Genomic DNA, 25881 nt, shown 5'->3' on the forward strand with positions numbered 1-25881 from the left:
TAAAGTTAAATTATAAATTTCACAAAAGAAGTATAAAACCTGTACTCTGAAAACTAAAAACCTTTATGAAAAAAATTAAATACGATCTAAATAAATGTCATCCCATGTTAATAGATCAGAAGACAATACTGTTGACACGGCAATACTCCCCGAACTGGTCACAGATTCAATGCAAAAGCTATCAAAAATTCCAGGTAGTAGCCTGACCAGGCGGTGGCGCAGTGGATAGAGCATTGGACTGGGATGCGGAGGACCCAGGTTCGAGACCCCGCGGTCGCCAGCTTGAGCACAAGCTCATCTGGGTTGAGCAAAAAAAAAAAAAAAAAAAAAAGCTCACTAGCTCGGACCCAAGGTCGCTGGCTCAAACAAGGGGTCACTCGGTCTGCTGAAGGCCCGTGGTCAAGGCACATATGAGAAAGCAATCAATGAACAACTAAGGTGTCGCAATGAGAAACTGATGATTGATGCTTCTCATCTCTCTCCGTTCCTGTCTGTCTGTCCCTATCTATCCCTCTCTCTGACTCTCTCCTCTGTCCCTGTAAAAAAAAAAAAAAAAAAAAAAAAAAATTCCAGGTAGCTTTTCAAAGAAATTTACAAGTTAATTCTAAAATTCATATGGAAATGTAAGATACCCAAAATAGTAAAAAAAAGTCTTTAAAAAAAAACACTGGAGGATTAATACCCCCCATTTTCAAAATTTACTACAAAGCTTCAGTAATCAAAATAGTGTGGTAATGGCATAAAGACAGACATATAGGTCAATGAAATAGAATTTAGTGTTCAGAAATACAACTGATTCTTGACAAAGTGAAAAAAATTCAATGGGGAAAGAATGGTCTTTTAACAAATGGATTCTGAATTGGTGATTTGTATGTTAAAATCACTTAAAATGATGGCAAGACTTTGCTTGGAAATATACTGCTCACAAAAATTATGGGGTATTTCAAAATGAATATGAAGTGATAAAAAAAAGGAGTTGATTTTTTATATTAAACAAGAACATCAGACAAGTCAAAGAAAGTTGTTCAATTATGCAAATGAGATGCAAAACCAACTTTTATTTCATTGGTGAAAATGCACTATACAAAAGGCTGAGAGTATTGGACTATCTGCATGTTCCCTGATTCCCTCATTTTTGTGAGCAGTGTATAACAATAGGCAAGATTATCAAAGTCCTTACTGAATAAATAGGAATGCCCCAAAGTACTGTGAATGATGTTAAATAAGAAAGGTTAAGGTGATATAGGAATGTGCCGTGAGTCCCAAGAGCCTTATTCTCCAAGAGAGCTTAAATTTCTATGCAACAATGAAAGGTAATAATCTGCAAATAGCACTGGGAACCGAGAGAATATTAATCCAACTTCTTTGACATAATGAATCTATATGACATATATAAAGTGCTTGACATTTCATAACAATACATTTAGATGTAGAATGATGGTAATGATAAAACATTTTGTAAACAGTAAGCACTCAATAATTATTTATTCTCATTCCTTAATGTATAATACTCTGTGACCTTTACTAACATCATTAGTGTTGCAGTCTAAACCTACCTACAATGAAAAGCAATATTCTTGTAAAGAAAACAACTGAGTTACAAATTAATGGAAATAAATTTTCTGTAGCTGCCAAATAGAGACTACTAACCCTCTAGGGCATAATTTAAAAAACAAAAAAGATTCCATGTGTGTCCCTTGACAAAACAAGACTTGCTAGCTTTAACATAACTCAATATGCCTTGGTAGTTTGAGACTTGCCCTACAATGCAATTATATTAAATTAAAACCTAAATGATCACCAGGAAATATAACTTTATAACTTAGTGAGACATACACTTCAAATATCATTGTCCTTTATATAGCTAATATATTAAAGTCATTAATATAAATGGAATTTTAAGTTAATCCAAGTTCAAGATTACTTCACTATAATTTCAGCACTTGAAGTATGCTCAATGCACATCATGTTCAATGAAGTAAAAGTTACAGTTCCTTGTCTATAAGCAGACAAAGGTTTCATAGAAAAAGGTTTCATAGAAAAATATCAAAAGATTTTATAAAATGACAGAGAAGAGGTATGTATATATATGTTGTGACATATACAGTATAATTAGCTATATGGCCTTACCCCAAAACCTAAGTGACAGGAGCATTTAAGTCACAGTAACTTCTTACTATCTTTCAAACTCTCTGGGGACATAAAAACCTTAAGATATTAAGTTTGTGGTGACAGTTAATGCTATCTGAACTACTTAAGGGAGACTTGGAGGAAACTTATGATGAAGTTTGTTTAGTGCAACACAGTAAATCCTTTATCATATACTTGAAAATGCAGGCATTCTAGGTAAAGAAATAAATGGTTCTCACTACATCTTTGAAGCTGCTCTGTAACAGAAACTATGAAAACATATGCATCTCACTTTCATTCAGGCACAAAAACTACACAGGAAAATTCTGTGGTGGGATATAGGTTATTCTCATACTAAAAAAAAAAAAAAAGGCATTCTAATCACTAAAAGTACTTTTACCTCTTAGAAGCTGGTTTGTAGTACATCTGTTTTATTCACTGTTGATCACAAAATTCACCCTGTTCTCTGCCAAGAACTCTGGCCCTACTTCCAATGGTTAACTCCTTATCATAGATCTCAACTCAAAATGCACATCTTAGAAAGACTTTCTTCTCTGACCATCTTAGTACAGGAGTCACAAGCTAATTACTACCTCCAATCAATCAGTATCATGCCTGTTGCCCTACTTATCACTGATAAGTTACTCTATCTTACTTCACATTGGCTTGATTACTGACTTTCTCCTCCCACTAAGGCACTGCTCATCTTGTTCATTTGTCCCAGGTGCCTAGAACAGTGCCTGGCATATAGTAAATGTTCAATAAATAATTAGTACATAAACTAATTAATATACAGACAAGGAGGGATAAGTGGACTCGAGTTATCCCAATGCACAGGCTTCCCCTCCCTCCTCCGGGGTGCTCGCTGTACTTTCCACTGCCACCACCATGCAGCACCCCAGGAATAGAGAGCGTCAGGTTTAAAACTCCAGTTCCAATTTGGAGAAAAAAACAAAAAATAATCTCTCAGGTTTTATTCTTGAGCACTGTAACACAAGAAAAACCATTTTTTAAAGTTTTTTTCCCCCTAAATACACTAGACTAACAACAAAAAGGACTCATTATAGAATTATAAATATTCTCAGAGTTGGTGATTAGCACTCTCCTTACCTTTCTTTCAGCTTTCCTGGCTATCTATATGTCCCTATGGAAGTGTTATTATAAAACCTACTACATGGAAACTCTCATCTAACTAACTTGGAAGGAATAAAGAGAGGGAGGAAAGGAGGGGAAGAGGGAGGGGAGGGGAGGAGGGAGGAAGGAGAGGGGAGGGTAAGAAAAGAAGGGGAGAGAGAAAAGGGAGAAAAGAAAAAGGATAAAAAGTCAGGAAAGTAAGGAAGGAGAGAGGGAAGGGGGAAAGAAGAGGAGGGGAGAAGAGGGAAAGGGAAGGGAGGGGAGGGGAGGGTGAAGAGGGGAGGGGGTGAAGAAGGGAGGGGAGGGGAGGGGCCAGGTTCTAACTCTCCTGATCCTCATTGCCAGTCTGGGTTCCAGTGGGAGAGAGCATCCCAGCCATCTTTCATCACTGACAAAGCTAGTGTGTTCCTCTTTAGCAAGTGCTACAAGTTATATAATTTCCCATCTCCAAGTTTTTGCTAATAGACTGCCCTCCCCTAACCTCTGCCTGGCTAAGTCCAGCTCACCTTTTATTTTATTTTTTTTCATTTTATTTTTTTTTCATTTTTCTGAAGCTGGAAACAGGGAGAGACAGTCAGACTCCCGCATGAGCCCGACCGGGATCCACCCGGCACGCCCACCAGGGGGCGACGCTCTGCCCCTCCGGGGCGTCGCCATGTTGCGACCAGAGCCATCCCCAGCGCCCGGGCCATCTCTGCTCCAATGGAGCCTTGGCTGCGGGAGGGGAAGAGAGAGACAGAGAGGAAAGCGCGGCGGAGGGGTGGAGAAGCAAATGGGCGCTTCTCCTGTGTGCCCTGGCCGGAATCGAACCCGAGTACTCCGCACGCTAGGCCGACGCTCTACCACTGAGCCAACCGGCCAGGGCCCAGCTCACCTTTTAAAAGTTAGCTGAGGAGTCACTTTTTCCAGGAAGTTGTCCCTAATTTTCCCAGAATAAGTTAAGACTTCAGAACAAAACCAAATTAAATTTAGGCTAAAACATAGTTTCAGTTCTCTTTCCTGCAGATGAAGTCTTTCCACAATGTGCACATAAAATAAAGTCTATTTATTACCTGTTATTACATTTATATCTGGGTACTGGTTTTCACACAGAACAACAGCTTTGCTATCCCTCTCAAAAGCCTCTCGAAGTTCTTTCTTGACTGCTGCCGAACCACACAATCGGTACAGGCCTACTACCTAGAAATGAAATGACGGCCATATTGTGGTAAACTTGATTAAGAGAAAATATAATAGCACAGTATGTATAAGTTACATGAGCTTGGCAATCAAATATGTTCTGATGGCATGAAATTAAAAATACTTCAACACAGCTTTTGAAATTTCACCACAGACTATATGATTAGTTAAAAAAACATTCTATTCTTTCATTTAAATTCAAACAATAGACTATAATTTCTGTAGTGTTGCTTATCATATTTTTTTCTTTTCTTTTTTTTTTTTTTTAGAGAAAGAGGGAGGGAGACAGAGATACACAGAGAAAGAAATATTGATCTGTTGTTCCACTTATTCATACCATCATTGGTTGATTCCTGTATGTGCCCTGACTGGGGATGGAACCTATAGCCTTGGCATATCAGGGCAATGCCCTAACCAACTGAGCTGCCCAGCCAGGGCCTAGTGTTGACTATCTCACCTTAAGCAGAGATACAATCCACTCCCGTTAGTTTTATATTCTCAACCAATACCTATCTCCATGCCAAGATTATCCTTTGACATCTTTTGCTGTAGACTGAAATAATACAGAACAGGGGTTAAATAAGGGTTTTGAATTCATACAGCCTCACTCTACCACTCCTTCCTTGGTGAATCTGGGCAAGTGATTTAATCTCTTTAAAACTCAGTTTACTTACCCATTTAAAAAAAGGATATTTCATTGAAATAAGGCTCCAACATACTGTTTGTATAAAATTATCATTTCAGAAAAAAAAATCTCAGGAATAAGAATAATCTAGGGTTTTTTTAACTTATCAAATTAATTGATTATAAAGTGATGGCAGAAATTCAATTAATATATTAAAGGTAAAATAGAACCTCCAGTTCAAAAGATGCACAGCTACCACTCATCCTCCCCACAACTAACATTCAAACACTGTTAGCCCATACAGGTTCTAATACAGGAAGTCTTAAGAAGAGCAGTATAAATTCACTGACAAAAAATCAACATGATAACTAAAGAGAAAGCATTGCCTGATTAAGCAATCAAACTTCTGAAAAAAATAAATCTTCACGAAAATTAAGGAACATAAGTGGTTGGTACCTATACTTCCACATCAAAGACTACTTACATAGCAAGTTCAACCACCTTGGAATTAAGAAAGTTATGGAGAAAGAAATTATATCAAGGCAGAAATAAAGTAAAATCAATCAAGGGGACCCCCAAGAATCTGAACTAGGAAGCACTTTAAAATGTTAAAATGATCTAAAGCAGGGGTCCCCAAACTACGGCCCGCGGGCCACATGCGGCCCGAGTCCATTTATCCGGCCCCCGCCGCACTTCCGGAAGGGGCACCTCTTTCATTGGTGGTCAGTGAGAGGAGCATAGTTCCCATTGAAATACTGGTCAGTTTGTTGATTTAAATTTACTTGTTCTTTATTTTAAATATTGTATTTGCTCCCATTTTGTTTTTTTACTTTAAAATAAGATTTGTGCAGTGTGCATAGGGATTTGTTCATAGTTTTTTTTTATAGTCCGGCCCTCCAACGGTCTGAGGGACAGTGAACTGGCCCCCTGTGTAAAAAGTTTGGGGACCCCTGATCTAAAGAAAGGAGTACACAAATGAAATTTCCAGGTTTACTTATGACACTAACCTCTTTCGAGTAATTAAATAAGTGATAGAATACACTGCAGAAGGTGGGTCTCAATATAAAAGAGTGTCAGTTATGGTTACAGAGAAATGTTACCCAAAATATTTGAGATGATAATCTATTAAGTATTTGAAAGACAGTAAGGAACTTATAACTATTTTTTTTTTTTTACAGAGACAGAGAGAGAGAGGGACAGATAGTGGCAGACAGACACAAAGGGAGAGAGATGAGAAGCATCAATTCTTCGTAGCAGCTCCTTAGGTATTTATTGATTGCATTCTCATATGTGCCTTGACCACGGGGCTACAGACGAGTGAGTGATCCCTTGCTCAAGCCAGCGACCTTGGGCTCAAACCAGCGACCCTGGGCTTCAAGCCAGCGACCTTTGGGTTGAAGTGAGCAACCTTTGGGCTCAAGCCAACGATCATGGGTTCATGTCTATGATCCCACACTCAAGCCAGCGACCCCTGCGCTCAAACTGGTGAGCTCAGGCTCAAGCCAGATGAGCGCACGCTCAAGCCAGCAACCTCAGGGTTTTGAACCTAGGCCCTCTGAGTCCCAGTCCTACACTCTATCCACTGCACTACCGCCTGGTCAGGCCTTACAACTATTTCTAAGAGAAAGTAATACAAGGTGCTGTTATATTCAAAAGGATCAATATAATATGGGAAACCGAGTACTGTACTGGGAAGAAAATTCAAATTTCCTAATCTTATCCACATTCATAGTACATTCACATTGAGAATAGCATGTGCTATACTGGTCACATCATTGCAAGAAAGACATGGTAGAACTGTAGATGGTCCAGAAAATGAAACTAAAATATTAAAAAGACTCAAAGGAGCCCTGGCCAGATCGCTCAGTTGGTTAGAGCATCGTCCTGAAGCACAGAGGCTGCCAGTTCAATCCCAGTCAGGGCACACAGGAACAGCTTAATGTTCCTGTCTCTCTCTCTCTCCCCCTTCTTTTCTTGCTGAAATAAATAAAAAACTCAAAGAAAAAAAAGAATCAAAGGAAATGCCATCACATTAGAAGAAACTAACTTGAGCAGAGCCCTTCTTGTGTAGGCACAAGTATCACAAAATCCCATAAGGATGCATCCCCTTGAACTTGAGGAGATGAACCTAGAACAAATTAAAGAAAGTAATACTTCAACAGTAAGTAATACATTAAAGGAACATGTTATCCCAAAAGCTGAAATCATAAACATAATTTTTAAAGGTGAATAAAGGGGGAAAATCTAATATAGATTATTTCAAGAAAAAGATATTTTACAGAAGCTGACATTTTTAAAAAATATTTTATTTACTCATTGGGGGGGAGAGGGGAAGGAGCAAGAAACATCAGCTCCCATATGTGCCTTGAAAAGGCAGGCAGCCTGAGGTTTCAAACCAGCGACCTCAGAGTTCCAGGTCGATGTTTTATCCACAGGTCAGACCAAAAGATGACTTTAAAAATTTTTTTTATTGATTTGAAAGAGACAGAGAGAGGAAGAGAGAGAGAGAGAGAGAGAGAGAGAGAGGGAAGGGTGAGATAAGAAACATTAACTCATAGTTGCTTCACTTTAGTTGTTCATTGATTAACTCTCATGTGTTCCTTGACTGGGGAGCTCCAGCTGAGTCAGTGATCATCAACAAGATCCCAGGGTCACTGTCTTGAATAAGGGACACGGGCTTAGCTTGAGCCCCACCTCTTCCCATCAAGGCACATACAATACACAATAAATGAACAACTACAGTGATACAACTACAAGTTGATGTTTCTCATCTCTACCTTCCTCTTTCTCTTTCAAGAAAAAAACAAAACACTTGAAGTACATGCTTAATGCCTCTATCATAGACAGATGCTATTCTAGATGGACCATGAGTATGATTTCTAGAGTCATTTTTTTTCTGCTTTCCCACTGGAAGCAAGAGATGGGTGATAGTATAGCCTTCAAAGCATAGTTTATGGAAAATGCCATAGAAGACTATTTTTGCATGACTATCAAAACCTAAAGTTAAACAAAATTTAAACAGTATGCCACTCTGTAAAATGCAGACAAAATAAACCTCTTTTGGAAGGAGGGGCATGAGAAGAAGCAAAAGAGACAAAAAAAAAATGGATGTTTAAAAAGCATAGTTCCAAATGTACAACTGTAAAATTTACTGTTTGATTCATAGAAAAAAAATTATTTTTTTTAACAGAGCCAGAGAGAGAGAGAGAGAGTCAGAGAGAAGGATAGACAGGGACAGGCAGACAGGAACGGAGAGAGATGAGAAGCATCAATCATCAGTTTTTCGTTGCATGTTGCAACACCTTAGTTGTTCATTGATTGCTTTCTCATCTGTGCCTTGACCGCGGGCCTTCAGCAGACTGAGTAAACCCTTGCTCGACCAGCGACCTTGGGTCCAAGCCGGTGAGCTTTGCTCAAACCAGATGAGCCCGGCCCATGCTCAAGCTGGCGACCTCGGGGTCTCAAACCTCGGTCCTCTGCTCTATCCATTGCGCCACCGCCTGGTCAGGCAGAAAATAATTCTTTACCAAAATAAATCTAAGTTTTAATTATAGAAATAAAAGGCATTGCTGAAAATGCTTTCTTGGCATTTAAAATAAGTTACAACAGTCTTATTTACCTGCTGTTTATAGAATATTTCAGAAAATAAACTATAAAAGTACAATGCTATTTGAATTACTTACTTTAATATTCAATTATAAAAGTTTCTGTTTAATAATTAGTTTTAAAATCTGCCTAATCTCTCTGAACACTCTACATGTTGCCTGAAATAAATAAATAAATAAAGGAAAAACAGAGAAACTTAAGAAAAAAGTAACCGGACCAAAAATTGGATTAGAAACTCTCACATCAACAGCATAAACTCAACCTGATATATCCTATAGCTGAGAAGAGGTTTCAGAAGTGCATGTGGCCTGACCTGTGGTGGTGCAGTGGATAAAGCGTCGACCTGGAAACACTGAGGTCGCCAGTTCGAAACCCTAGGCTTGCCTGGTCAAGGCACATGTGGGAGTTGATGCTTCCTGCTCCTCCCCCCTTCTCTCTTTCTCTCCTCTCTAAAAATGGATTAAAAAAAAAAAGTGCATGTGTCCTACCTATCAGCTACAGGAAGCCACTGCATCTATTTTTGCAGATTAAGATGCACAGAGAGTAAATGACTTGCCCAATATCACACAACTATTAATGAAGAAGAAACCAGAATACAAGTTTCCTGAATCTTCATACAAAACTCCACTAACTTATGCTGTTTCTATATTTTTTGTAAATTCAGAGTAGATTATTTTCAATTCCTTTCTTAGTATAAAGAAACCATATTTCAGACTTTGTGATATTTACCCTTGATATTTTTAATCAATGTTATAAATTCTGATAGGATCAAATAAAAATGCCTCATATTGATATTTAGGCTTAATTTATGTTGCAAAAATGAATATAAACAATTTCTTATACCTCAGAATAATCTCCTCAGTGATATGCTGTTTCTCATTGTCACAGTCTACATGTATTTTTTTTTAAGATTTTATTTATTGATTTTATGGTGGGGTGGGGAGCATCATGAGAAGTATCAACTCATAATTGGTTCACTTTAGTTGTTTCTTGATTGCTGTATGTGCCTTGACCGGGCAAGCACAGGGTTTTGAACCAGCAACCTCAGTATTCCAGGTTGAACACTTCATCCACTGTGCCACCACAGGTCAGGCAGTCTACATGTATTAATAAAAAAAAAAAAATAAGTTCTAGGGTTATAGATTCACTATTGGAACTCTCTACCTTAGGAATTCAAACCATGAAGAAATATTACTTAAATTAATTAATTATTTGCCTAGGTTATCAGCTCTGGCTTATCCTAGGAATGCCACTGTAAAGCAATCTTGATCTCTAGGTATAAGGCCCATCAGGCTCTGTATTACAACATAAAATGTAGAACCATCTAGTATGCTCTCCATCATTGACAACAGGGTTAAGGTATGAATTATACCCTAAACAGCAATATAATAAAAATAAAGAGAAATATCTAAATTAGATTTTTAACTTTTAATTCCTTCCCTGAAGAATTATTATAAATTTAATTAACTGATTAATTCATTAAGATAGATGATAGGTAGACAGATAGATAGATGGAGGGGTAGTAGAGAAACAGAGTGAAATAATACCTGGCAGCCTCTCTTCACAATTTCCATAATACATTTCTGTATCAGGAGTGGCACCATCAATCCTGTATTTTCTTTCTCTACAACTTTTCGAATATCAACACCAAACATTACTGGTTCTCGATTTATATCTAGTCCATGAAGAGAATTCTCCCACTGTTCCAAAAGAGTCACTTTCACATAAATAAGGCCTCTAGGTTCAAGTTTGACAGCCAATTGATGTGTCTTTGTCACTCTGAATAAGGTGGGGAGAACAACAGTTCCATGACAACACACTCGATTTTTTCTTGGAGTGGGTTCCCAACTGAATACTACTAATTTCAAATGCTGAGCATTCTCAATTTCTATGTTGAAAGTGTGATCCATGTCTAAAAATGTCGTCCGACATGTGAGCAAAGCAGTTCTTGCTTTGTTTACTGAATCTACCTGAATTGCACAAAAGACATCTTTTGAATCTATCCGTGGTGGTTTTAAATCCTCAGCACCATAGAAATGCACACTCATGAGCCCAGATATGTACTGTGAACACTTAGGTTGATCAGAAAAGCTGTAGTGTCTAAAAGCATCAATGTCAATTTCATTCTTGCTACAGCTATTTGGAATTATTTCCTTTCCCTTTCCCACTTTGTTTTCAGATCCATGTTTGCTAGATTTAGTTATAAGTTCAGGTGAATCTCCATCACTGAGATAACCACTGTTGCAGGAATACTTAGAACTCCTGGAGGTTTTCTTCTGGTAGCTGTGCTGAGAAGATACACTAGTATCAAGATGGTACCGACTTATAACATTCCTCTTAGCAGCTGTGGTTGTATTCCCAGAAGGCAGAATAACAGTATGATGAATTTCTTGACAGTTACATTTAGACAAGGAAGGATTATTATCTAGACTGTTTACATCATTCAAGTTTCCTTTAACACTCAGTTTTCGGCTAAGTTCTGGCAACTTTTTCATCTTCATGGAAAGTTTCCTCACAGTTCGTGGAGATTTTATTTTATCCGGGAAAGACCAACTAATTGAACTGCCCTTTTTCACAGAGCTTGGAGAAGATGGTTCTATAACTCTCAATTCAGTCTTATTTGTAGCAGGTAGGATCCCAGGACCTTAAAAAAAAAAAAGGTATTATAAGGTGATATGTTTTGATTCCCACTTTATATACCACCAACTTAACAAGCTCTCATATAAACAGAAATTTTTCCCTTGCCTCATTTCAATGGGGAGATTTAGTTACAAGGTTAGGTGAATCTTCATCACCACGTTCAAGCAGAGAAACAAGTATCTCCAAACAGCTTACAGCAGCAAGAAGCATCTTTCTATCAGCTCTTCTATTCTGCAGGTTTGGAGGAAGGGTAATTTAGGCTCCTTTTAGATCTTTTCCATTATCAAATATTTCAGTGCGTGTGTTATTTTATAACTAGGAAGAGTAGATATCAGAGGAAACTAGGAAAACTTTGTATTTTAATATTTTAAAACATTTAAACATATTTCCTATTTTAATGTTTATTTAGAAATCCTACTCTAATATAAGAATGATTCCTCTAAATAATACATTTTGACCCAGTAATTCCACTTCTGGGAACATATATGAAAAGAGCTGAAACACTGATTTGAAAGAATATACACACTCCTATGTGCTTTACAATGTTACCTTCAATAGCCAAGATTTGGAAGCAGCCCGAGTGCCCATCAGTAGATGAGTGCATAAAAAAGATGTGGTACATTTACACTGTGGAATACTACTTGGCCATAAAAAAGAAGGAAATCTTACCTTTTAAAACAGCACAGATGGACCTGGAAAGTATTATGTTAAATGAAATAAACCAGTCAGAGAAAGATAAGTATCATATGATTTCACTTATATGTAGAATCTAATGAACAAAATAAACTAACAAACAAAAGGAAACAGACTCATAGATACAGAAAACAGACTGACAGCTATTAGAGGGGAAGTGGGCTGAGGGGCTGGGTGAAAAAGTGAAGGTAGCCTGACCAGGCTGTGGCGCAGTGGATAGAGCGTCGGACTGGGATGCAGAGGACCCAGGTTCGAGACCCCGAGGTCGCCAGCTTGAGCGCAGGCTCATCTGGTTTGAGCAAGGCTCACCAGCTTGAACCCAAGGTCGCTGGCTCCAGCAAGGGGTTACTTGGTCTGCTGAAGGCCCGCGGTCAAGGCACATATGAGAAAGCAATCAATGAACAACTAAAGGTGTTGCAACGCACAATGAAAACCTAATGATTGATGCTTCTCATCTCTCTCTGTTCCTGTCTGTCTGTCCCTGTCTATCCCTCTCTCTGACTCACTCTCTGTCTCTGTAAAAAATAAAAATAAATTAAAAATAAATTAAAAAATAAAAAAAACCTTAAAAAAAAAAAAAGAAAAAGTGAAGGTATTAAGCAAAAAATATCACTGGCACAGACAACAGTATGATGATTGCCAGAAGGAAAGGGGGTGGGAGGAGGTAGAAGAGGGTAAAGGGGAGATAAATGGTGACAGAAGGAGACTTGACTTTGGGCAGTGAACACACAATACAATATACAGATGATGTATTATAGAACTGTACACCTGAAACCTATATAATTTTATAACAAATGTCACCCCAATAAATTCAATTTAAAATAATTTTTAAAACATATATGTGGTAATAAGTACAGAAAGTGCTTCAGGGAGCCATAGAGTAAATCTGTTTTCTGTTTTAAAAAAATCAATTTATAATAGAAATAATCTCCTCCTAAAAAAATAATATACTGTAAAATTTTATCACATAGCAATGCTAGTTAAAAAAATGTTAACCAAACAAGTTTTAAATCATGACAACTAAGAATATCTCCTTGTTCTAAAATTCTATTAGAACATATCAGCAATATTATATAGAATTAACTCTAATCAATCAAGAGTAACTGAATATTGAGTATCAAATCTAACTGAATAATATTCAAAACTGTAAGGACACTTTCTTTCCTATATTATTTCTATACAATATAAAGAACTTCAAAGCTCAGTCAGGGTCTTTCCTTGCAATTTCAACATATTAAACAGACAACATATAAATATAAACAAGTTTTCTAATAAGTTCCATAAAGAGTAAAACACTGAGCCCTGGCCAGTTAGCTCAGTGGTAGAGCGTCGGCCTGGTGTGCAGGAGTCCTGGGTTCGATTCCCGGCCAGGGCACACAGGAGAGGCGCCCATCTGCTTCTCCACCCCTCCCCCTCTCCTTCCTCTCTGTCTCTCTCTTCCCCTCCCGCAGCCCAGGCTTCCACTGGAGCAAAGTTTGCCCAGGTGCTGAGGATGGCTTTGTGGCCTCTGCCTCAGGCGCTAGAATGTCTCTGGTCGCAACAGAGCGACGCCCCAGATGGGCAGAGCATCGCCCCCTGGTGAGCATGCCGGGTGGATCCCGGTGGGGCGCATGCGGGAGTCTGTCTGACTGCCTCCCCGTTTCCAACTTCAGAAAAATAAAAATAAAAAAAAGAGTAAAACATTGAAATATTTTTAAATTTTTTCCTGTACAAAAATAGCTTTGTATTTTTCTGAATATCAAAATTCTCCAGTTTTACAATAAGTTTTAAAAAGATATAAAAAAGAACAAGTAATAATAGCCTAACTGTACTACCAAGTGATTAACCACTGTAAATATTTTGATGAAAATAATATTAAATTTTAATATAAATTATTAATATTTATTATTAAAAATAACATCAGCCAACACATTTTGAGCTAGATAAAATATGAAAAATTAATTTAATACTTAGTATGCACAGACCCTCATTCAATTTTCATAATAACCCTATGAGTTAAGATACCACTAGTACTGCATTCTCCTCATAAGGAACCTCACGCACAGAGCTGTTAAATTTATCTAAGATACCACAGTTGGTAAGTGGCAGAACCAGAATCCAAACCTAGCCATAGCCTGGCCTGTGGTGGCACAGTGGATAGAGTATCAACCTAGAATGCGGAGGTCGCTGGTTCAAACCCCTGGCCCTGCCCCGTCAAGGCACATACAACAAGCAAGCAATGAACAACTCAAGTGAAGCAACTCTGAGTTGATACTTCTTGCTTCCCCTCTCCTGTCTCAGAAAAATCAATAAAATCTTAAAAAAAGAAAAAAAAAAGCCTAGCCATAAGCCTTCAGAGCCTATGTTCTTCAATACTATACTTTCACAGCTTCCCATTCTTCTAAATATTTTTGTCCATATATACAAGGTGGGCAAAAGTAGGTTTACAGTAGTGAGTACACAAAACAGAACTTATTATATTATTTATTAATTATTGTATTATTTTCCATATGAACAACTATAAAACTATTTTTGCCCCACCTTGTATATATTAAATTGATTTTTAAAGACTTTTCTAAAGTATTAAGAAGTTATAGTATTCTATTTAACCTTAAAACTTACAATATCCCAGTTTTTAAAAAATGAACTAATCGCCCTGGCCGGTTGGCTCAGAGGTAGAGCGTCGGCCTGGCGTGCGGGAGTCCCGGGTTTGATTCCCGGCCAGGGCACACAGGAGAAGCGCCCATCTGCCTCTCCACCCCTCCCCCTCTCCTTCCTCTCTGTCTCTCTCTTCCCCTCCTGCAGTCAAGGCTCCACTGGAGCAAAGTTTGCCGGGACGCTGAGGATGGCTCTGTGGCCTCTGCCTCAGGTGCTAGAATGGCTCTGATTGCGGCAGAGCGATGCCCCAGATGGGCAGAGCATCGCCCCCTGGTGGGCATGCCATGTGGATCCCGGTCGGGCGCATGCAGGAGTCTGACTGCTCCCCATTTCCAACTTCAGAAAAATACAAAAAATAAAATAAAATAAAATAAAAACAAACTAATCAATTTTATTTTTAAATTTGAACCTGGTGCTAGTAAGTTTTCAAACAAATAAAGCAAAATGAAAATATCTTCTAAAATGTAATATTACATAAGCTTTGTTTCATTAAAGAAATAATCAGGTATTATCCTAATTATTTAAAATTTAAATTAACTTTTCATACTTGATCTTACCATTCCTTACAGAACCTCCTTTAGTAACCCTAATATTAGAAATGAGAAAAAAAAGTATTCATTTAAAAAATCAATAGATTTCTTTAAAGGATTAATATAAATTCTGCCTCCACCCTTCTTGATGTGTCCTATTGACAAAGAGAGGTTTCTTTAGAGAGAAAGGGCTATTTTAAGGATGCCTGCTGGGGTTTTCTGGTAAGCAACTAATAAGAAATGGAGTGTTTGATAAACTAAACAAAGCATCCCCTTGTACTATAAAATTGTAGTACAAGTCTGCTGGTTTACGGGACTAAAATATTCTATAGTTAACTGTAGTCCTGCTTTAGTCTACAATCTGCCTATTCTGTCACTGCATAAAAAAGCTACCCAATATAGTAAACTGCTGTAGGCTTTATTTAATTATAAAGGAGTTCATCTAACTTTCTGACTTTTTTTACAGTATAAATATTTAATCGTGCATTAACTATTTCCTACTGAAGTCCTTAACTAATGATTAAAATAAAATGCTGTATATGCTAGCAATTTCAGTTGCAGATGAGACTAAATTTATTAAAACAAAAATGCTTTGTTTTTATAAAATCCACAAGTGGAAATATTATCAAATTCAATAGTAACTTAAAACTAAACTACAATTATATTAATCAAATCACAGACCAGCAATAAGGGCAAAATAGAAAATGAAAATATTTAAATATAAATGTATGAACCAGGCTAGAATCAGGTGAAACTGGCACATCCCTTCGGGGCCTAGAACAGTAACTGGCACACAGCAGAAACTCACTTTAATCAACCAACCAGTTGTTAGTTGCCTGTAAACTGGTAAACCTTTAAGGAATTTTAATACAGGAATTACCTACAGTAATTACCAACCAGAAAGAACCAGTAATGATACCAGTAATCAATCCTAATGAAGCAAAAGGGACCATGATGAAAATCACTGCAAAAGTAATGGAAACCATCTATTAACACCCATTAGACTAGAGAACCAGTCACACAGACGAGGGCACATCAACCCAATTAAATACTATAATGGTTAGGAAACAATAATGTTAAACATGCACAAAATAAAAATAACAAAAGCCAAAAATAGTCTACTATGATTGCACATATATATACATCTGGAAATTAAAAAGCATAAAGCAAGTCATAATTGGGATAGAATAATTAAAAATTGTCATTCATATACAAATACTTCAGCTTTCCTATTCCTTGATCAAAAAAAATTTTTTGTGTGTGTGTGACAGGGAGAGACAGAGAGGGGGACAGTCAGGGACAGGCAGGCAGGCAGGGAGAGAGATGAGAAGCATTACCTTAGTTGTTCATTGATTGCTTTCTCATATGTGCCTTGATGGAGTGGCTGTACAGCAGACTGAGTGAGCCCTTGCTCAAGCCAGAGGAGACCTTGGGCTCAAGCTGGTGAGCCTTGCTCAAACCAGATGAGCCCGCGCTCAAGCTGGCAACCTCTGGGTTTCAAACCTGGGTCCTCTACATCCCAGTCTGACGCTCTATCCACTGCGCCACCGCCTGGTCAGGCCAAAATTTATTTTGAAATGCAACCATTTTCTTTGTCTATTTCTCAACAGCTTCCTAGCAGTATTGCTAAAGAAAATAGGTCACTTTAGCTAACCTTTCTTACCAAACTAAAACAAAAAAAACAGGGCATACAAATAAACTATCTAAATATTTCCTTTGCTCAATTTAGGTTTGTGTTTATTATAATTAATATGTTAAAGGGAAGAAATACAGTAAGAATAAAGACATAAATGAATAAAAGTGCCACTGCACTTTTTTAAAACATCTGTCTTTTCAAATTCACAATTTGTCACAAATAGAAAAAAATTAAAGTTTAAAGATAGTAACTTAAAGTGTGTAACACTTTATAGGTCCCAGTTTTCTCTTTTTCTTTCCCTTTTTTTTTTTTTTTGTGACAGAGACAGAGAGAGGGACAGATAGGAACAGACAGACAGGAAGGGAGAGAGATGAGAAGCATCAATTTTTCGTTGCAGCACCTTAGTCATTCATTGATTGCTTTCTCACATGTGCCTTGAGGAGGGGCTACAGCAGAGCGAGTGACCCCTTGCTCAAGCCAGCAACCTTGGGATCTTGTTAATGATCCATCACTCAAGTTCACACTCAAGCCGGGACCTCAGTGTCCCAGACCCACGCTCTGTTCACTGTGCCACCACTGATCAGGTGACACTAGCTTTCTAACTTTGCTCTTATTCTAATGCCCTCTTGCCTTTTCTGCCCCATTCCACACCCATCACTATTTGCCACACACCTATAAGCCTTCCCTATACCTGATGACAAGCTGCATTCTAAACTGCTAGTTTATATGATATTTTTTTCTTCTTTCCATCCAGATTACAAAAGAAACACTAACTTACTCTGGAAAATCAGTTGGCAATTAGAAATGCACAAACACCAAAATTTTTAATTACCCTCAACTTCAACACTTGGTAATTAAAGTTGTCAGTATAGATTTTTTTTAGTATTTTTTGCAAAATTGGAATCAGATAGTACACACTATTTTGTAACTTGATTTTTCTCTTAACAATATAACTTGTACAGAAACATCAGCAAGGAAGTGAAAAAATTCAAGGGAAAATTCAAGGTGAATTATGAAGCCTGCAATCACTATGGGATGCATGACTCTGGGAAGCATGTAAAGTTATCCCACCCACAGAAGAAGGGCACTGGGGTAGTCCTACTCCAACTCCTGTCAGCACCGGTTGAAGCTTCCAGGCTGCCCTGCAGAGAGCCTCTAGTAGATATGCAGACACTCCTGGTTGGAAATAGGCTGCCCCTATTTAAATAAGTAATAAAACCCAAGGGATATGGACATGGTATTGACAGCATCTGTTACATGCCACATCTTTGAATATTCAGTACCATTTGAAAATTTACAAATTAAAATGATGATATAAAACAGAATTGCTTTCTTGTCAATATTTGATATTTGCAACTAAACATGCCTTATGCTCTGTTTCCTGGGTGGTGTATCTATTAACTAAATTTGAAAAGAAGCACATCAGGCCCTGGCAGGCTGAGTGGCAGAGCATCAGTCCAGCATGTGGATGTCCAAGGTTCGATTCTGGGTCAGGGCACACAAGAGAAACACCCATCTGCTTCTCCACCCCTCCCCCTCTCACTTTTCTCTCTCTCACTTTTCTCTCTCTCTCTCTCTCTCTCTTCTCTTTCCCTCTTGCAGCCATGGCTCTATTAGAGCAAGTTGGCCCCAGGTGTTAAGGATGAGGATGGCTCCATGGCCTCTACCTCAGGTGCTAAAAAATGGCTCCTGTCGAAACAGAGCAAGGGCCCCAGATGGGCAGAGCATCGCTCCCTAGCGGGCTTGCCGAGTGAATCCTGGTCAGGGCACATGCAGGAGTTTGTCTCTGCCTCTCCTTTTCTCACTAAATTTAAAAAAAAAAGGAAAAGAAGCATATCCGAAAATCAAAGACAATCAAGGAAGAATAAAACCATTAGATTAAGCTCTACGAAATACTTTTTTTGCAATTCAAAAATGACTGAATATCAGCAATATCATATGGTTCAATCCAACACATATCAAATTTCAATTATTTTCTTTAAACAAAAAAATCTTTCTCTTCTACTTCCCATCATGCCATGCTTTCAACTAAGAGAAAAATAATTACTATCTCAAAAGATCAAGTCTGTAATAAAACTCATCAATCTCCATGTATATAAATGATTTTGTTTCATTTTCATGAAAATACATTCACTTGAAGTAAAAGTATATAGCTACATAAACATCTATATTTAGTTTTAGCTACCACCAAAAAATTGAAAAATGGGAGAATAAAAGGCAGATATATGGTCGTCTTTACCTGCAAAAGGAGATTTCAATATGAGACTGTCATCCACCATTGTAGTGTCTTGTGCCCTGCGTCCAAGCCTTTGTTTGTACTGCTGCACAGACTCTGTAGAATGGGTAGCATCTAGAGGCTTCACTTCATTTGACTCTGTGGTCTGAACACTGCCTGTGTGTTCAGAAGAGCAGAGCAGGTCTTCAGGATGCCGCTCTGCTTTCGGTAGGTCTCTATTGGATAATACTCTCAAGCTAAGAGCAGGAAATTTCAGAACAGCAGAGTTTGCCTGGCCCAAACTCAAAGCATTTGATATACCAAAGTCATCTTCCTCAGGAATGGGGTTGTACCATATTTCCCCTTCATCATCTGCATCATTCTCCTCATTAAAGCCCAAAGAACAGTTTTTTGATAACGAAGATTCTGTTGCATTACACACCACATACGTACAATATTCTTCTGACGATTTGAGGAAAGGTTGTGGCAGCTGATGTTTAGGTAGAGAAGTAGGTGAAATGGATAAATGGCTTATATCTTGACATTTCTTATTTTCTTCCAAATTAAAAGATCTCGGGGAACTCTGATATAGCCAATTGCGTTTCTTTGATACAGTGATACTGTTAAATGGCTTATGGCCTCTGAATCCAATACTATCCTTCAAATCATCATGTTCTTCTCTCTTCATTGTAGACCCATAAACATTTTCAAATAAATCTATTTTAAAGAAAAAAAAAGAGAATATAATGTCTGATATACCAAAAAAGACATATATCTCTTAAAAAGTTTTTTTTTTAAGATAAAAGGAAAAAAACATAATGGTAATCACACTCAGAGACTGATACTGAACAATAAAAAGTTTGGATTTTCTACCTAAAAATTATTTCTATTATTTAGAAATCAAACTGCAAGTATAAGTGAAAAGAATTCTAAGAAAAAGGATAGATAAATTCTTAGGCTGCCTTTAAAAATGTGACAGGACTAACAAAGCCTTACCCTAAGCAAAACATACTCTGTAAAAAGCTTATATAGAATGCTTTGTACACAGTATGCCAATAATTTTCAACTTATTACACAGACCAGAAGTCTTTAGAAAACACAAGTAATATTCCTACCTTTTCAAAAACTAAGTCTGAATAAATCTTTCAACATGAGTGAGCCTTACTCATTATTAAATGCCTTACTGATTATTAAAATTTCAACATTTGTTTCCTAACCAGATAATGCAGTAACATCTTATGCATTATTTAACTTATAAATGTCTAAAGCAAAATTAAGAAGGCCCCAGATTAGAACCAAAAAACTGTCTAACAGTAACACAACACAGCTATCCTTATTGGCCAGGCACAAACTTAAGCCAAAGGAATAAACAGAAAAATCCCTGTCCTTAAGGAATTAATTGTCCAGTGGGGGACATCAAATACTTAGATATAGGTACATGTTAATATAAGACTCCAGAATTGTATATAGAACATTAATTCCATATAAAGAAGAAAAAATTTTGCACTTTCGAAGAGTTGTATAAACTAAGCTTCAGTGATTGTCAATAAGCCAAATGTACAGCTCAAAAAAATTAGGGGATATTTAAAAATGAATATGAAGCTATAAAATATCCCCTAATTTTTGTGAGCAGTGTATATAGCTATCCTGATACAAATTCACTGCACACAAAGAATTAAAACAAAACCACATTTCTAAAAATTCAAGAGCATGCCAGGTTTGTAAATTAAGGAATCATGGTCTTATGCTAATCTAAGTGTGTAGATGGTTGATTCATTTTAGCAGTACAGCAAGTATAATAGTCTAATAACAGAGACGGATAAACACACACAAAACTATGTGAAGCTTAGTAACAACCTAAAAGTTATTTTGTGTGTAATCAAGGCTTTCAGTAATCTCCCTTCTACTGAAAAAAAATATTTTTAAAATGTAAATTTGTTTTCTTTTGATTATAAACATTATCCAACCAAGCAGATTAAAATTAATAAACAAGCAAAGAAATAAAATATTTTTAAACCTGAAACAAATTGGGTTTCAAGTTCAATTAGTTCCAGAGGCATGAACAGACTAGGAATCAGAAGGGAAGAAAGGTCCCATGAGTGCCTACTATGCCAGACATTTATTTACTCTATACACCTATTGCGTGCCTATTCTATGCCCGGTATCAGAGATAAAGAAATAATAAAAGCTCTTAACCTCACCCAACCTTCACAACAATCCTACGAGACAAGTATGATTATTTTCATGAGTCTCAAAAAATATGAGGAATATGGTCAAGGTGCTAGCCTAGCCCTAGAATGCAAATATAAACCTGTCTAACCCTACAATCCATGCTCTTACCAGTTTTCCTGATACCATACTACCTACCAACAGTAGGGAAGTAGGTCACCCTCTCTGAATATGGTGATAATATCAACCCAGCTAACCTTCTAGGGTGGTGGCTGCCAATAGGGATTAAGTGAGATAATGTTAGAAAACTATACAGTACTACTCAAAAAGTCAATTAACTTGCCCAAGATCACCTAATTGGAAAACGGAAGAAGCAGCACTCAAACTCTCCTCATTTCAAAGGTCACATGGGCTACTATGAAGGGATGCCCACCATCTCCATCTTCCAGAATCTAATATGCAAACATATAACAGTTATTCAATAAAAATCTTGAATTGGCCTGACCAGGCGGTGGCGCAGTGGATAGAGTGTCAGACTGGGACGCGGAAGACACAGGTTCAAGACCCCAAGGTCGCCAACTTGAGCACGAGCTCATCTGGTTTGAGCAAAAATTCACCAGCTTGGACCCAAGGTTGCTGGCTCAAGCAAGGGGTTACTTGGTCTGCTGAAGGCCCGCGGTCAAGGCACATATGAAAAAGCAATCAATGAACAACTAAGGTGTCACAATGCACAACGAAAAACTAATGATTGATGCTTCTCATCTCTCCGTTCCTGTCTGTCTGTCCCTGTCTATCCCTCACTCTGACTCTCTGTCTCTGTAAAAAAATAAAATAAAAAAAAATAATTTTTAAAAAAATCTTGAATTGACATGGGTTAATTAACAAAAACCTAAAGATTCAAAGGTCTTTCTTTAGTTCTGCTTCCTTTATACTTAAAACTCAGAACTGAATATCAACAAATACACAAGAATCACTGGTGCTTCTGGGTTTTTCCCTAATTTTGCTGAGTACACTAAAATCTAGACCTATTTCACATTTAAACCCAAATCCCATATTATTTAATACCATTTCAGACCTTCACAAGACCTGACATGTATTTTTGACACAATTATGAATTTGAAGCACAAAGTGTAAAATTTTACAACTCTCATAATGGCAACAAGCCATATCTTATTTTACCATTCTCTTAGATGTCTCTTAAAGCATGCAAAATTTTTACAGTTTGACATATTATTTTGAGTGCTACTGGAGTTTCTGACATACACTATAAACATACTGCTACTTGTACTACTACACATTCCAAGGAACTACAATCAGAAAAATAAAGGTACTACCATCCCATATTTAAGCAAATTTAATACTTTTATTGATATAAGCATTTAATGAATGTGTAACATTAAAAGGAATAATTACACCAGGATACACATTATTTTTCATGAAACTACAAACTTCAAAAACTTGAAACCAAATAGTTTCATTGCTATTGCTGAATGTTTCAAAATATGTGATGATGGAGTTTAAATTTAGATAAATAGGTACATTACTATAATTTCTAATAAAGGCCAAATTTATTCAGTTATTAGAATGTTATTCCCCTTTTATGCTAAAATTAATGTTAAACATATTGACGAAAACTTACCATTAGCTTCAGATTTTATATATGTACTGTATATATATATATATATAAAAAAAGCAAAAGTTAAAAAATATAAAGCACAAGTAAAAAGTATAAAAATAAATGTGCAAAGTTATAAGGTAAAAAAATTTTTATTCTCTTGCAACTACACATTATGATTGATTCTATTTAAAATCATTTTACTTTAAATACCTATAAGAAAATCCAGAGAGGAAATTAAAATTTTTTACTCAGAAAAATATTTACGCAGTGGTGAACTACTCAAGCCAATTTTGTGTTCTCAACTTTTATTTCATAATAAATCTAGATGGCTCACTATTACTGAACATTTAACTAGTGCCCCAGCTCAAAATCATCAGCAAACTTTCTGAGAAATTATTTCAACCCTCATTGAAAATGTACAATATCTACAGATACACTTTCATCATTTCTAAATTTCTACTACAGAAAAAAGTGTTGCTTTTGCTTATTTCTCTTTAAAAAACCTAAGTAAAAGTACTCTCATCAACACTGTATTCACATTTAAATAAATACAAGCAGCCCAGCTTACAGAGTTAAGCCTAGCAGCCCAGAAGAAATGACTAGAATAAACTTAAGCCTTAACCTTAGGTATATACATATAATCTCCAGATAAATTTAAATGGTAAGAGGAGTACAATGAAAAGGACAGAAGTGCTTTTTCCATCTTTTCTTTTTCCTCCCTTGTGACTAGCAGTAAAAACCCTGAAGATAAAGAAGATAAAAAAGCCGTGTGTTAGCTTTTGGGACAGGAAAATAAAGAAGAAAACATCGAGACTGTTTTCAGTTCCACAAAAGTAATGGGAAGGAGCAAGAAAAAAGCACAAAAGAAAAGATGAGTAGAATAAATAACTGCCTCTAAAGAGGTATACTCTAGTTCAATTCCCAACGCTCTACAAGGCAGTACTCCTCTATTTCACTCTCCATCCAGAATTCCAATGATCTTGGGGCAAGGCAGTATTCTCACAAAGCCTGTTTGCCTTTCTCTTGATAACAGCTAAACACCAGGCATGGCACCAAATGGATTATCTTTTTTTCATCCTCACAGAAACCTGAGGATGGAGGCTAGATAGGGTTGAGGAACTTGTCCATGATCACAAGCCTGGTAAGTGGTGGAACTGATCAGAAACCCAGAACCTCTATTCCAGAGGTCAGGAACCTATGGCTCACAAGCCAGATGTGGCTCTTTTGATGGCTGCATCTGGCTCGCAGACAAATCTTTAATAAAAATAGTAGTAACGTTAAAAATATAAAACACTCTCATGTATTACAATCCATTCATTTCCTACTGCTCATGTTCATGGTTGTGGGTGGCTGGAGCCAATCACAGCTGTCCTCTGGGACAACAACAAAATTTTATTGGATATTGCCTAACGTACAGGGGTCATTGTATGGCTCTCACGGAATTACATTGTAAAATATGTGGTGTTCATGGCTTCTTAGCCAAAAAGGTTCCCGACCCCTGCTCTATTCTGTTTACCACCATACTAAATGGCTTGCAGACTCCAAATTCTCACTTTTATTGGCACCAGATCAGACCAATAAGGAGGAAACTGCGTAAACCTGTCATATATAAGTAATAAGAACAAATTCATATATAAAAAACTAAAGCAGAAAGAGCTCAAGTGTGCCCTGGTCAGATAGCTCAGCTGGTTAGAGCATCACCCTGTCATCCTCATACACAAAGGTAAGTTTGATCCGCAGTCAGGGCACATACAGGAACAGATCAATGTTTCTGTCTGTCTGTCTTGTCTCTATCTCTAAAAAAATCAATCAATAGATTAAAAAAACAACAACAACAACTTAAAATAATAAAACAAAGAACCTGACCTGTGGTGGCACAGAGGAAAAAGCCTCGACCTGGAATGCTGAGGTCACTGGTTCCAAACCCTGGCTTGCCTGGTCAAGGCACATATATGAGAGTTGATGCTTCCTGCTACCCCTTCTCTCTCTCTCTCTCTCTCTCTCTCTCTCTCTCTCTCCCCCCCCCCCCCACTCTTTAAAATGACTAAACAAAATCTTTAAAAAAAAGAAAAACAAAAACAAAACAAAGAGCTCAAGTGCTTCTCTAATGGGGTTAGAATCAAGTATTAAAATAAAGTATAATGGTTTTTCAAAAGTTTAACAAATTGTATTAAGACAGGTGATTGTGGGGACTGAGAATTCTAGAACTTGACTACTTAAAATGACTACCAAACAGCAGACTCCTTATTGGGAGTTTATTAACATTCAGATTCTCAGGCCCCGCCCCAAACATATTCAATGTGCATTTCAACAAGATATTCAGGGAATTCATATGCACACTAAACTTGAACAGCACTGCTCTATAACTGTGAAGTAAATACATACACTGAGTGGCAAATGTCTAGAAAATACCCTTAGTGAGTCTCAAAACATACACACTACTTAGAAATGTAGGACTTTCAAATCAACACAAGACTTTCTGCTGAATTTGTAATTCTCAGAGTTTTCCTGCAACTGCACTGGTTCTACGGCACTCTTCCTCCAAAATACACACACACACAAACCAAAAAACTGGACTTGCTTCTCCACAAAGGAAGAAATTCTCAGAGGGCTTTAAAAATAAAAGTAAAAAATTATAAGCCTATAGCTACTAATCTCAAAGGGCATATGCATAAAAGAATTTGTTGGAAAAATGCATAAAGATAATGTATCTCATAACAATTAAGAAATGAGGCCTGACCAGGGTTGGCGCAATAGATAAAGCATAGACATGGGATGCTGAGATCACTGGTTCGAAACCCTAGGCTTGCCCAGTCAAGGCACATACAAGAAGCAACTATGAGTTGATGCTTCCCACTCCATCCCCTCCCTTTCTCTCTCTAAAATCAATAAATAAAATATTTTTTTAAAAAAGAAGAAGAAATTAGGTGAGAAAAGAGAAAAATAAATAGGAATTTGTATTAAAAGTGCCAACTTCACTTTAAGATATAATGTACCTGCTAATTAATACTATTTTTAAATAACTGTCTAAAGATTACAGACAAAATATTAACAAGTTACATGGTCTAA

General features: G+C 37.1%; 1 protein-coding gene across 2 annotated transcripts in view; it reads right to left on the reverse strand.

Annotated features, from left to right (window-relative positions):
- The window catches only part of SYDE2 (synapse defective Rho GTPase homolog 2), a 46103-nt gene that overhangs the window by 14714 nt on the left and 5508 nt on the right, over positions 1-25881 (reverse strand). For both annotated transcript variants that reach the window (XM_066376685.1, XM_066376686.1), the window contains exons 2-4: positions 19050-19742; positions 10222-11318; positions 4317-4443 (exon numbers count right to left, since the gene is read on the reverse strand). In XM_066376685.1, the coding sequence (XP_066232782.1) occupies positions 4317-4443; positions 10222-11318; positions 19050-19742 (1917 nt within the window). The remainder of the gene's footprint in view (positions 1-4316; positions 4444-10221; positions 11319-19049; positions 19743-25881) is intronic.

Source organism: Saccopteryx leptura, chromosome 3 (genome assembly GCF_036850995.1).
Source record: "Saccopteryx leptura isolate mSacLep1 chromosome 3, mSacLep1_pri_phased_curated, whole genome shotgun sequence".
In the NCBI taxonomy this organism is placed as follows: Eukaryota; Metazoa; Chordata; class Mammalia; order Chiroptera; family Emballonuridae; genus Saccopteryx; species Saccopteryx leptura.